General features: G+C 37.7%; 1 protein-coding gene across 1 annotated transcript in view; it reads right to left on the bottom strand.

The window, feature by feature from the left end:
- cntn4 (contactin 4) overlaps window positions 1-14,555 on the bottom strand; it is a 368,543-nt gene that overhangs the window by 204,797 nt on the left and 149,191 nt on the right. Inside the window, exon 6 of the mRNA XM_062997552.1 lies at window positions 7,620-7,646. Within this exon, the coding sequence (XP_062853622.1) occupies window positions 7,620-7,646 (27 nt within the window). The remainder of the gene's footprint in view (window positions 1-7,619; window positions 7,647-14,555) is intronic.

Here is a 14,555-nt window from a genome sequence, read left to right as displayed (position 1 = left end):
TAAGCTACTATCAGGATAGACTAATTGATCTATCTATCTATCTATCTATCTATCTATCTATCTATCTATCTATCTATCTATCTATCTATCTATCTATCTAACACTGAGCTACTATCAGGATAGACTCATTGATCTATCTATCTATCTATCTATCTATCTATCTATCTATCTATCTATCTATCTATCTATCTAACACTGAGCTACTATCAGGATAGACTCATTGATCTATCTATCTATCTATCTATCTATCTATCTATCTATCTATCTATCTATCTATCTATCTATCTATCTATCTATCTAACACTGAGCTACTATCAGGATAGACTCATTGATCTATCTATCTATCTATCTATCTATCTATCTATCTATCTAACACTGAGCTACTATCAGGATAGACTCATTGATCTATCTATCTATCTATCTATCTATCTATCTATCTATCTATCTATCTATCTATCTATCTATCTATCTAACACTGAGCTACTATCAGGATAGACTCATTGATCTATCTATCTATCTATCTATCTATCTATCTATCTATCTATCTATCTATCTATCTCTATCTATCTATCTATCTATCTATCTATCTATCTATCTATCTATCTATCTATCTATCTATCTATTTATCTAACACTGAGCTAATATCAGGATAGACTCATAGAGCATGATCTAGCACTCTGTTTATGGAGACTACATTACACATCTGCTAATATTTACTTTACAACAGTTTAGTATATCAAATATCTCATCTGATAATATTTACTGCAATGACACTTTTTAAAGTTTTTATTCATATTATATTACATACTACATTTTTTATTATATTTATTTAATTACATATCGTTTACAACATTACTTGTGTACTTTAATACTTGTGTACTTTAATACTTTTTGCTTTAATGTTTCTTAAGCTGCTGTAATAACTGATAATAACTAATAAATGACTTTCCCTGTGGAATTAATAAAGTGATCTATCTATTTGCCTGTCTGTCTGTCTGTTTGTCTGTCTGTCTGTCTGTCTGAGAATGACTGTTAGTACCAGAAAATAAAGCAAATAAGATACCCAATGAAGCATTTTAGCAAACACTTTGATTATAATTTAATCAAAATATCTATCTATCTATCTATCTATCTATCTATCTATCTATCTATCTATCTATCTATCTATCTATCTATCTATCTATCTATCTATCTATCTATCTATCTATCTATCCACCTACCTACCTAAACCCACTTATCTATCTGTCTGTCTGTCCGTCTGTCCATCCAGTCTTCCATCCATCCATCCATCCAGACATACATCTATCCATCCATCTATCCGTCCATCCATCCACCCATCCATCCATACATACAAACATCCATCTGTCCGTCCACCCATCCATCCATACATACATACATCCAACTGTCCGTCCATCCATCCATCCATCCATCCAACCATACATACATACATCCATCTATCTGTCCATCCATCCATCCATCCAACCATACATACATCCATCCATCTATCTGTCCATCTGTCCGTCTGTCATCCATCCATACATTCTTCCATACATACAGTGCCTTGCAAAAGTATTAAGCCCCCTTGAACTTTTCAACCTTTTGCCACATTTCAGGCTTCAAACATAACGATATGAAATTGTAATTTTTTGTGAAGAATCAACAACAAGTGGGACACAATCGTGAAGTAGAACGAAATTTATTGGATATTTTAAACTTTTTTTAGAAATAAAAAACTAAAAAGTGGGGCGTGCAATATTATTCAGCCCCTTTACTTTCAGTGCAGCAAACTCACTCCAGAAGTTCAGTGAGGATCTCTGAATGATCCAAAGTTGACCTAAATGACTGATGGTGATAAATAGAATCCACCTGTGTGTAATCAAGTCTCCGTATAAATGCACCTGCTCTGTGACAGTCTCAGAGTTCTGTTTAAAGCGCAGAGAGCATCATGAAGACCAAGGAACACACCAGGCAGGTCCGAGATACTGTTGTGGAGAAGTTTAAAGCCGGATTTGGATACAAAAAGATTTCCCAAGCTTTAAACATCTCAAGGAGCACTGTGCAAGCGATCATATTGAAATGGAAGGAGTATCAGACCACTGCAAATCTACCAAGACCCGGCCGTCCCTCTAAACTTTCAGCTCAAACAAGGAGAAGACTGATCAGAGATGCAGCCAAGAGGCCCATGATCACGCTGAATGAACTGCAGAGATCTACAGCTGAGGTGGGAGACTCTGTCCATAGGACACAATCAGTCGTACACTGCACAAATCTGGCCTTTATGGAAGAGTGGCAAGAAGAAAGCCATTTCTCAAAGATATCTATAAAAAGTCACCTGGGAGACACACCAAACATGTGGAAGAAGGTGCTCTGGTCAGATGAAACCAAAATCGAACTTTTTGGCCACAATGCAAAATGTTATGTTTGGCGTAAAAGCAACACAGCTCATCACCCTGAACACACCATCCCCACTGTCAAACATGGTGGTGGCAGCATCATGGTTTGGGCCTGCTTTTCTTCAGCAGGGACAGGGAAGATGGTTAAAATTGATGGGAAGATGGATGGAGCCAAATACAGGACCATTCTGGAAGAAAACCTGTTGCAGTCTGCAAAAGACCTGAGACTGGAACGGAGATTTATCTTCCAACAAGACAATGATCCAAAACATAAAGCAAAATCTACAATGGAATGGTTCACAAATAAACGTATCCAGGTGTTAGAATGGCCAAGTCAAAGTCTAGACCTGAATCCCATCGAGAATCTGTGGAAAGAGCTGAAAACTGCTGTTCACAAACGCTCTCCATCCAACCTCACTGAGCTCGAGCTGTTTTGCAAGGAAGAATGGGCAAAAATTTCTGTCTCTCGATGTGCAAAACTGATAGAGACATACCCCAAGCGACTTGCAGCTGTAATCGCAGTAAAAGGTGGCGCTACAAAGTATTAACGCAAGGGGGCTGAATAATATTGCACGCCCCACTTTTCAGTTTTTTATTTCTAAAAAAAGTTTAAAAAGTTTAATAAATTTCGTTCCACTTCACGATTGTGTCCCACTTGTTGTTGATTCTTCACAAAAAATTACAATTTCATATCTTTATGTTTGAAGCCTGAAATGTGGCAAAAGGTTGAAAAGTTCAAGGGGGCTGAATACTTTTGCAAGGCACTGTACATACATACATACATCCAGCCATCCATCCATCTTCCATCCATCTATCTATCCGTCCATATATCCATTCACCCATCCATCCATCTATCTGTCCGTCCGTCCGTCCATCCATCCATTTATCTATCTACCTATTTATCTATCTTCAAATTAGTAACATGTTAATAGAATAATATCTAAAATTTATTTCAGCAAGCAAGTCCAAAATCAGTACAGATGCTCAGGGCTAGGACTGAATCACTCCTGTAGAAAAGTACAGAAATGGTAAAAGAAGTTTTTGCATGATCTATGACAATTCCAATCCTTCATACCTAAAAAATGAAACGTTCTGTCATCTACCCTATAGTTTTATGGCATTGCACAGACTGATTAAATGAAGGTGAAATCAATAACAGCCCCCGAGCAGGAGAGCATGCTTTGAATCCACTGGCCCACCATGACAGCGGCGGTATTTTGCCAAGCATAAGTCACACATCAATGGGTTTAATGGCTCCCCTATTTATCAGCTCCCTTATGTGCTTTATTCATCACAAAATTGCCATCAACCATTACAAAGCAATTTCAAAAGAATTTCTGAGACTGAAATTACCTTTACTTGTGGAACTTTTATTTCTTTTGATTAGTGAAACTTAAGAAACTGAAAATTAAGTACCTGAGGTCTTGTCTTATGCAATTTTTGGCCTTCACAACGTTGAGAAAGCTTATTCTTAGAGCTAGATAGGCTGGATCTATGGTAGAGTGATGACTCACACTGACTGTTTTATTCTAGAACCTTTAAAAGGGTCCTTTAAAAATTAGCATTCAGTGATTAACTGTTGTGTAATGTGCTTTAAAAATAAAACAAATGGGAACTGAACAAATAAAAAGACTGCTTAGGCATGGTGTATAGGATCAAAATTGTTAAACTTTTTACCATAATCCCAAAATCCTAAACACAGTACCCAGTAATGGATATTAATCACTGGTCACGTTTATATGAACACCAGACTGATCTAACATTAGACCCCTTTTGCTCTCAAAACAGCCTTAATTCTTTATGGTATGAACGCCACAATGTGCTGCAAACGTGGCACACATTTACAGTGTGGATCTTTCAATCTGCCACATCCCAAAGCAGCTCCTGGATTCAGATCTAATAACTGGGGAGGTCACCGAAATACAATGAACTTACAGTATATTTATAAAACCAGTTTTAGATGTGACATGGTACATTATTATGCATGCAGCAATCATTAAAGAGCAGTAAATTGTGGACATACAAAAATAAATACAAATGGTTTATACAATGCTCACTGTAATTGTCTCGAATCATATTATTGTTGTACAGAATTGAAACAACTCAAGGTTCTATGTGTTGTGTAACAGTGACTTCTATTGTTTCTCATAAGAGGTGGAAGAATACTTGGAGTATAAATGGATGGATGGATGGATGGACGGAGGGATGGATGGGCAGACAGACAGATAGATAAACACTTTATTTATTCCGAGGGAAATTATATAGCAACTATGTAAGAGTTTAAAAAAATAAACTTTGTCAAAGGGGGTGTGTGTGAGTCTGTGTTCATTCTTAGCTAGCATGTATGTAGTAAATGAAGATTAGGATGGCACTGAATTATTCAGTCATTTAATTTTATTGTCTTTAACTGCTTTATTTAATTTTCAACTTTATTAAAATTCAATCTAAGTCTATTGGAAATGTTATGAGAGTAGTATGAGTAAACATACAGTAAGTATTCCATCATAACATGCAGTAACTGGGTGGAGCAAACCTCATCACAGAGTCACCAGATAGAGCCCTGCATGTGCATGTACAAAATAAACCCAACTTGCAGGATGCTTTACTAAGGCAGAACAAAACTATGACTAAAAAGCCCCAACGTCATGTTTTACACACGTTGTTTACATGCATGACAGGAAAGGTAGTTACTGGTTACACAAGATTCTTCATTTCACAAGTTTAATGTCCAACACAGTCATGGACAATTTAGTATATCCAATTCACCTGACTGCATGTCTTTGGACTGGGAGGAAACCGGAGCTCCCGGAGGAAACCCACGTAGACATGGAGAAAACATGCAAACTCCACACAGAAAGGACCCGGACCACTTCATCTGGAAAATAAACCTAGGACTTTTTTGCTGTAAGGCGACAGTGCTACCCACTGAGTCACCATGCCACCCTTAATTGGTATTGAACCAAAGAAAAGAGAAAGGGCAGCTGCTCGGTCCACCACTGTTCTTAAAAAAATAATACAGAAAGGAAACTCAGTAAAAGTGGCTAAAAAAGGACACGAAAGAGAGCAACAAATGCTCTACCTACTGACAGTGTTTGCGTCCAGCATGGATTTCTGTGTGGGGTCAGCTTATAGGGATGCTGTGATGGTGAAAGCACCAGAGGCAAAAAGCAGTGCAAAAATGACCCGAAAAAAAAGATAAATAATGCCGACATACACGTCAGCAGATAAGCCGGGTCAGATCATTCATAGTTAGGTTCCAACAGTGGTAACTATTTGGTGGTGGGTATTTAACCACCGACCTTAAACCACCAACCACTTGCCCAGAACCTTAACTACCGAGCTACCATTGCCCTCACAGAAAGCAGAAGTCAGTGTTGCAGTGAAATAAGGAAAATCCCTATTAATTGTTCCTTTTAAGTGCCAGTCAAGAGCTTGATCTCTACATGGTAGCGTGCATATGCATATTAGACTGCTTTGCCACCCAAACACCTATAATATGAAATCACTGTCAACAATATGCAATAACATAGGCAATATTAATTTGGGCAAATACTATTTACAACACTGTAGGTAACACTACAACTCAAGTCATTGTGTGATAAATGAGCTCTTGTTAGAAATTCCTGTGATAGTGCTCTCGGTATGGTATCCGTAGCAGTGAGGCAGTGATTGAGGGTCTATTTGCAGATAGAATCAATGCTTCACCCCACCAGTGTAGCCCTTATTCCTCTCACAGTGCAGTCCACTGCCTGCAGGTTCTGCTTGAGGGCCAATTTAAAGGCAAATTGAGAGAGGTCACAGATTTATGAAGAATGATTTACAAAGGTCAGTTAATGCGTGTCATACCGACCACAAGACAAGAGTCTATTAAGTGGCCTTGCTTTAATCATTTCATAAAACATAAGTCTCCCTTTAACCCCAAAGCCACTTTAATTTAATTGCAATTTAAGACACTGCTCACCTCTTAAGAAGTACAATTTTATGCTTTCTTTTTGTATATTAATATAGAATTTTAAATTAATGCTCATATATGCCTGCTATTAGGACTTAACATTTAAAGCCTTAATGTTTTCTTTACAGTGGTGGGAAAATATTTAGCATTACTAAACACGGTTAAACCCAATTACATACTGTCATCCTCATTTAACCCTTTGACTTGAACATTTTCGTTGTTACCCCGTATGTGCTCACCATCCCACCAATACCTTTAAAACTGAATCTGTTGCTTTCATGAATAGACTGAACATATGTTCATTTCATTGATTTATTAGGATTTTAACGTCATGTTTTACACACTTTGGTTACATTCATGACAGAAACGGTAGTTACTAATTACACAAGGTTCATCAGTTCACAAGTGTAACGTCAAACACAGTCATGAACAATTTTGTATCTCCAGTTCACCTCACTTGCATGTCTTTGGACTGGGGGAGGAAACCGGAGCTCCCAAAGGAAACCCACGCAACATGCAAACTCCACACAGAAAGGACCCGGACCGCCCCACCTGGGGATCAAACCCAGGACATTCTTGCTGTGCTGAGCCACAGTGCCGCCCAACTAAACATATGTGAGCTACTACCAGATCAGTGAATAAAATAATGTCACCAGGTTATACTCATATACACTGATCAGCCATAACATTAAAACCACCTTGTTTCTACACTTACTGTCAATTTTTTATCAGCTCCACTTACCATATAGAAGCACTTTGTAGTTCTACAATTACTGACTGTAGTCCATCTGTTTCCATCCATCTGTGGATCATTCTCAGCACTGCAGTGACACTGACATTACTGACAAACTGTATTATTTGGGTGGTGGATCATTCTCACTGACATGGTGGTGGTGTGTTAGTGTGTGTTGTGCTGGTATGAGTGGATCAGACACAGCAGCGCTGCTGGAGTTTTCAAATACCGTGTCCACTTACTGTCCATTCTGTTAGACACTCCTACCTAGTTAGTCCACCTTGTAGATGTAAAATCAGAAACGATCGTTTATCTATTGCTGCTGTTAGAGTTGACCTTCATCAGTGGTCACAAGACGCTGCCCACGGGGCGCTGTGGCTGGATATATTTTTGGTTGGTGGATTATTCTCCATCCAGCAGTGACAGTGTGGTGTTTAGAAACTCCATTAGCGCTGCTGTGTCTTATCCACTCATACCAGCACAACACACACTTACACTCCACCACCATGTCAGTGAGAATGATCCACCACCCAAATAATACCTGCTCTGTGGTGGTCCTGGGAGAGTCCTGACAATTGAAGAACAGCATGAAAGGGGGCTAACAAAGCATGCAGAGTAACAGATGGACTACAGTCAGTAATTATAGAACTACAAAGTGCTCCTACATGGTAAGTGGAGCTGATAAAATGGACAGTGAGTGTAGAAACAAGGAGGTGGTTTTAATGTTATGGCTAATAGGTGTCATTTCCACTTTTAAATAATAAAGAACATTTAAGAGGTGATAGTAAAAAGAAAATAATTAATTAATGTCCTTTCTTGGCACTAAGCACATCTTGAACTTTTCTGGGAAAACCTATGGTGTATTATGCCAGTATGCACCTCCCAGAGTTCTTCTTTAGACTTAAGCTGTATTTTATTTATTTCTTTGTCTAGCTGATCCCACACTGTCTCTAAAATATTTAGGCTTGGACTCTGTGGGAGCCTCTCTATGACTGTGTTTTATCAGCTTTATCTGTTTTATCTCTCCAAATATGACTTCAATGCATTAGCAGTGTGCTTGGGGTCACTGACATGCTGAATAATAAAACCAGTCTTAATCAGACGACATACCTATTAGAATCAATTAAAAACCTGCCAGCCTTTCCTTCTCTTAGACACATTCCTTATTGTATGTTGAGCAGGCTGTTAGCACCAGGGATGTTTAAACTCAGGAGCTTGAACTCGCATTGATGTTCGGCTAGTGTAGTTAACTGCTGTGCCACCCTAATCCTCTTAATAGGGTATTTTGGTTTCTGCTAGGTACGATTTATTTATTTATTCATTTTCTAAATTAGATTAGTCCCTGTTTGTAGCACCCAGGTGTGGCAGCCGGATATTCCGCTAGTACACCAGCGCCGAGATTCTGAACTCCTCGGTTCGAAACTCGGCGTTGCCACCGGATGGTTGGGCGCCATCTAGTGGGCATAATTGGCAGTGCCTGCAGCAGACACTGACTATGTGGGTGAGGTGTTCAAACGTTGTGTAAGGACCCTGATTAGAAGATAAAGAGGTGCCTGTGCAGAGTGCATAGGATAAAAAGAGTTCCGCAAAGGGCTGCTCGCGGGTCGGAGGAGGCGTGAGCAGCAATATACCCACCTGGACTGCAATCAGGAAACCCCCGGTAGCGGAAGACAAATTGACTACACAAAATCGGGAGAAAATCGGGGGACAAATGCATAAATACAATTTAAAAAAAGATCCTGTTTGTTAGCTTACACATCAAATAATACAAATAATAATAATAATAAAGCAGGGAGAAACAAAATGCAAAAAAGAACAAGACAGACTTAAGGTCCCTACAAAACAAAGTTGTAAACAAGTGCAATAGTACAACGCATTCTCTTTTTTGCGACCAACTGGACAAAACTCAATAGTCTGATTGAGTGCAACACTCACGCGCCCACGATCACATCTCCATTGGTTCCAATCTGGGTGATGACAGAGCGGCAACAAAGGCCTGGAGTGGCACTTTCATGTGTGCTTGAGGACAGGATGTTAGATAAAAGGCTGACAGAAGTCAGAAAATTGAGATGCTGCTAGAACAAAGTGGACAAACACATTCAACATCTAAGGTACTGAATTAATTTACTACACAAAAAAAAAAGAAGAATCTTTTTTGGGGATATTTTGGAGAAAGATAAAACGGGTGCTTGTTTTTTTGAGTTTCCAGAGGAGGACACATGTAGCCATTTTGAGCTGGGCAGACAGACTATTATGACCGTATGATACTTTTTTTTTTGGCTTGGAAATGTGACTAGATCAAGGTCTCTCTTGTGGTATCCAAAAAACAGCAAAGGCACCATTGTTGTACAAGCTGCTCTGAGTGCAGTTCTCAATAGGGCATCTGACGCCGGGATACAGCGAAGTCATTTCAAAAATGACTGAGAAAGAAAAAAGCAAGAAAAAAGAGGCTGTACACTTTGATGCTTCTGAATGTATAGAATACGCATTCTGTGTCAGAAAATGGCTTTAAGTTACAACCTAAAGAAAGATGTTATATTACTGATTTTTCTTCAGCTGACTTTTTCCTAAAATTCAATAATTCATCATAACACATAATTATACATTATTGACATGCATAATTAATTCATTTCATTTTCAAACCGCTTTATCCTGGTCAGTGTCACAGTAGGTTTGAGTTTACCTTAAATCAATGGACACAACACCCCGGACAGGATGCCAATTCAGGATGCTTGTGCTTGTGTGCATGTGTGTGTGTTGACTGTGAGTATACATTTTATAAAACATTCTTAAATTGGGTGATTTAAAAGTTTGCATACATTTAAAAAACACTGGTCTACTTATTTACCCACTCGTTTATTTACTTACCACTTACCCACTCACTCACTCACTCATTAATTTACTTACTCACTAACTTGTTAATTTACTTACTACTTACTTACTCACTCACTTATTTACTCACTCACTCATTTATTTACTTACTCACTCATTTATTTACTTACTCACTCACTTGTTTATTTACTTACTACTTACTTACTCATTCACTCGCTCACTTATTTACTTACTCACTCAATCATTTACTCCCTCATTTTTAACTTACCAACTCACTCATTAACTTACCTACTTTCCCACTCACTTGTTTATTTACTTACCACTTACTTACTCACTCCCTCATTTATTAACCTACTTACCCACTCACTCACTCACTCACTCATTAATTTACTTACTCACTAACTTGTTAATTTAATTACTACTTACTTACTCACTCACTTATTTACTCACTCACTCATTTATTTACTTATCCACTCACTCACTTGTTTATTTACTTACTACTTACTTACTCATTCACTCACTCACTTATTTACTTACTCACTCACTCATTTACTCCCTTATTTATTAACTTACTTACCCGCTCACTCACTCATTAACTTACCTACTTTCCCACTTACTTGTTTATTTACTTACTACTTACTTACTCACTCCCTCATTTAATAACTTATTTACCCACTCACTCACTCATTATTTTACTTACTTACTCACTCACTTGTTTATTTACTTACTACTTACTTACTCACTCACTTATTTACTTACTCACTTATTTATTAACTTACCCACTCACTCATTAACTTACTTAATTTAGTTTATTTACTTACTACTTACTAACTCACTCACTTATTTACTCACATTCATTTATGAACATACTTGCCCACTCACTCATTAACGTACTTACTTACTCACTCACTTGTTTATTTACTTACTACTTACTTACTCACTCATTTATTAACTTACCCACTCACTCATTAACTTACTTAATTTAGTTTATTTACTTACTACTTACTAACTCACTCACTTATTTACTCACATTCATTTATTAACTTACCCACTCACTCACTCATTAACATACTTACTCATTCACTTGTTTATTTACTTACTACTTACTTACTTACTCACTTATTTACTCACTCACTCACTTATTTATTTACTCACTCACTCCCTTATTTATTAACTTACCCACTCACTCACTTATTTATTTACTCACTCACTTATTTATTTACTCTTACTCACATGTTTATTTAATTACTACTTACTCACTTACTTGTTTATTTACTTACTCCTTACTCACTTATTTACTTACTCACTCATTTACTTACCTACTTCCTCACTTACTTATTTAATTACCACTTACTTATTTAATTACTACTTACTCATTTACTTATTTATTTATACACCATCCATGCATGTTCTTTTATGTAAAAATTAAAGTTATGAGCTCCCTTAACACAAGATAAGCAGACCTAACAGTTCTGTCATTTGGTTTGTGTCTTGTATTTAACTTTTTCAAGTTAATAAAATGTCTTTATTATTCCTTATCACCAGTTCATAGTACACCCATCACTTAAACCCATCATCTTTGTTATAGCCGTGTTTTTTTTTTTCCTTGTATAAAATGATGTGTTTAAAATAATAGCTTACCATAAGCTTGTCAGTGATTGGTTAAATATCAATTAGTGGTTAGAAATTGGGCCCAGTCTACCTAGTAATAGTCTGGAACCAACGTGCAAATACTGGGCTCAAGGTAGGAATGCACTCTGAACAGATGGTCAGTACTTTGAAATGTACCACTTCAATGTACACAAACGTACACTTGAACCATCCATTCAATTACTTTAAGTGCAACCAATCCAGGTGATAGGGGGCAACAAAAGTAGATGCTGGACACACGTGGCCACTCTTCAAAGGTGAGTATCAATCACATGTTCTTAGGATTTCAGTGATCCATGAAATCCTTTTCTTGTAACCTCAAATTGGTATTTTTTAACAATTCTATATCATTCTCTAGAGCCATGCAACACGTTCCTGAACAGCTTTGCAAAATTCTGACTCAGTACTTGCAGTAATCTAAATAAACCTGACTAAAATACACCACCAGCCTTAAGTGATCTTTAAATGCCAAAACAACTTATCCTAGTTTAAGTGAGCTGTCAGCCTTTAGAACAGCCTAGTGATTCATCCAACCTCCCACAGCATATGTTACATCACACGTACAACTCACATGATACAGTTATTTATTTATTTGTTTTTTGTTTTTTCTATAGGAGTTGCTTCAGCTTCGTTAAACACAATCTTTCTAGTCAGGCTGGTACACCAAAATGAATCACTGATGCACTGAGACAGAGCAACTAAGACTTTTTGAAAGTGAAATAAATTGTAAAAGAATCACATTCCTCAAAAGAGTGTTATTTTAGAATTCATTTGGATCGCATCACCTACAATATAATCTACCTTATTAAGCAGAGCAAATTTTTGGGTCAGTGTAAAGATATGTTCAAAACTTGGAGTAGGAATTTTTGATGATGTAAGTCTTACAGTACGAAGGCATGAGGCCCCTATGGCCCTGGATGCTGAGCGGTACGCAAATAATGCAGCTAGGAATGTGTTTTGGTCTTGGTTACGGCCCCGACTAAGCATTCCTCTTATGGGGCAGTACGCAAAGAACGCAGCCTTATCGAGATCTGGAATAGATCAACCTTGATTTGGTGTGTTTTGGCCTTGGTTATGACCCTGACTCACTTGCAGAAGCATTCCTCTTGTTTTTTTAAACTGGGAAGCTGAAATGCTGAAACCCTTACCTCATCCAACCTTGATGAAACTTGGTGCAACGCTCAGAAAGGGGGAAAGACTAGCCACCTCAGCCCCGTTCTTACATAAAGGTTCAAGTTAACCGCGCCTGAATCACTATATAAAGGGGAAAAGTCGCTGGCACTGACAGGAGCTCAGCCGTGGGACAGCGCGCATCGCCCGGCATTTCTGGGTTAAGTTCATCTCCTGCCAGGGTGTATATATGCTCTGCAGGTAGTTTTAGGTTGGGAATTATAACTTACTGTATGTGTAACTACTGTGCATTATAATAAAGCTATTATAATCACGAACCAAAAGTGCCTGCTGTCTGACTCCTGAAAGTGAAAGTGAATCATCCATACTAAAACATTTAGAATTGGGACTAAATTAATTTAGTTAAAGGTTACAGTACACTCTTAATCCCTATGATCTCTATCCGGTTGCTTCTGGAGAGCTCTTTCTGTTCTGTCTAATTTTCAGGCAGTGTAATTATATTGGATAAAATATATTCAGAGCAAGAAAAAGGCTATACTAAAATTAATTAAGTTCTATTACACAACTGTGTAGGGCTTCTTTTGTTGTTTTAGGACTGCCAACTTTCCAGTTTATTATTTATGTATTTCCTTGTAAAGCACAAAAAGCAGCCCTCTAACATAAATGATTTATTTTGGTTGTTCACCACAACAGATTATTTACTCACATATTTGATTGGGCAGTTTTTATGCCGGATACCCTTCCTGATGCAACCCGGCATGGGATCGGCACTAAAGGAGCACTGACATGCGTTTCCCCCAATGGCTAGATTCACATAATTTCATTGTGAATCCAGGCTGTTACTTGAACCCCTAATACTCAGGCAATGCTGCTACAAGCTCACAGCCTTAATTCTAACACATTATTAAAATAATGAATTAATTAATTAAGTAAAAACAGATGAAGAAAAAAAAGAAAAAAAAAGAAACAAGAGTTTGTAGACGTTTGCATGATGTGTGGGTAATTATGTGGAGCACAAAGTAAGATAATTATGACTGGAATACAAAAGACTCAATCTTTACAAGTAGTGATGGGTAATGGCTTACAACTCTGTACCAAAATCAGGGGTGCGTTTCCCGATAACAATTGGTCTTAGCGATTTAAAAACAACCTTAAGATTGACGTAACTTTAAGAACACCAATTTTGCAAGTGTTTCCCAAAAGCCCTCGTAAGTCTCCGAAACTACGAACGAGGTTTAAGAAGTTCTTTGTTGACTCCGCCTCTGAAAAAGCAGATTATCATACAATTTTTCATTATTATATCACAAAAAGCAAATCATTAATTAACAAGCAAATTATAATTTTTTTTTTTTTTTTTTAAGTCAATAACAAACAGGTCTTTCAATTACTGGTATAAAACATTACATTTGCAATCGCTATCTATTGCATATATAAATTGCCGCACAATTAACCTTTCATGCAACAATCCAGAAGCATGGCAAGTCTACAGAGCAAATGGGGGCACAACTCAGGAAACAGATGGTTAATACAGGTGAAGGTCAATTATCTGCATCAGGCCTTACTGTGGAAGAGGAAGAAAAACTGAGAATACTAGGCCCAACAGCAACTGAGGGGATATCTGGGGGAGTAGATGTATGTTCAAAGTTCTCATCTACCCATCTACCCCACCTCAGCCTGCATCCCCTGTGCAACCGTCACTTTGCAGCAGTCCTGGGTCATCTTCTGGGCCTTTCTCTGCACAGTCCAGTCAAATGGCTCCACCTGATCAACAGGACTTCATGGCAAAGTAGCTAAGAGTTATAGCTAACCAATGCCATCTATTTCAGTGCCAGTTATACTGCCCTCTGAACAAGCATTTAATTTA

The sequence above is a fragment of the Trichomycterus rosablanca genome, chromosome 6 (genome assembly GCF_030014385.1).
Source record: "Trichomycterus rosablanca isolate fTriRos1 chromosome 6, fTriRos1.hap1, whole genome shotgun sequence".
Lineage (NCBI taxonomy): Eukaryota > Metazoa > Chordata > Actinopteri > Siluriformes > Trichomycteridae > Trichomycterus > Trichomycterus rosablanca.
Note: the sequence above shows the minus strand (reverse complement) of the source record. Positions and strands in the feature narration are given on the sequence as shown.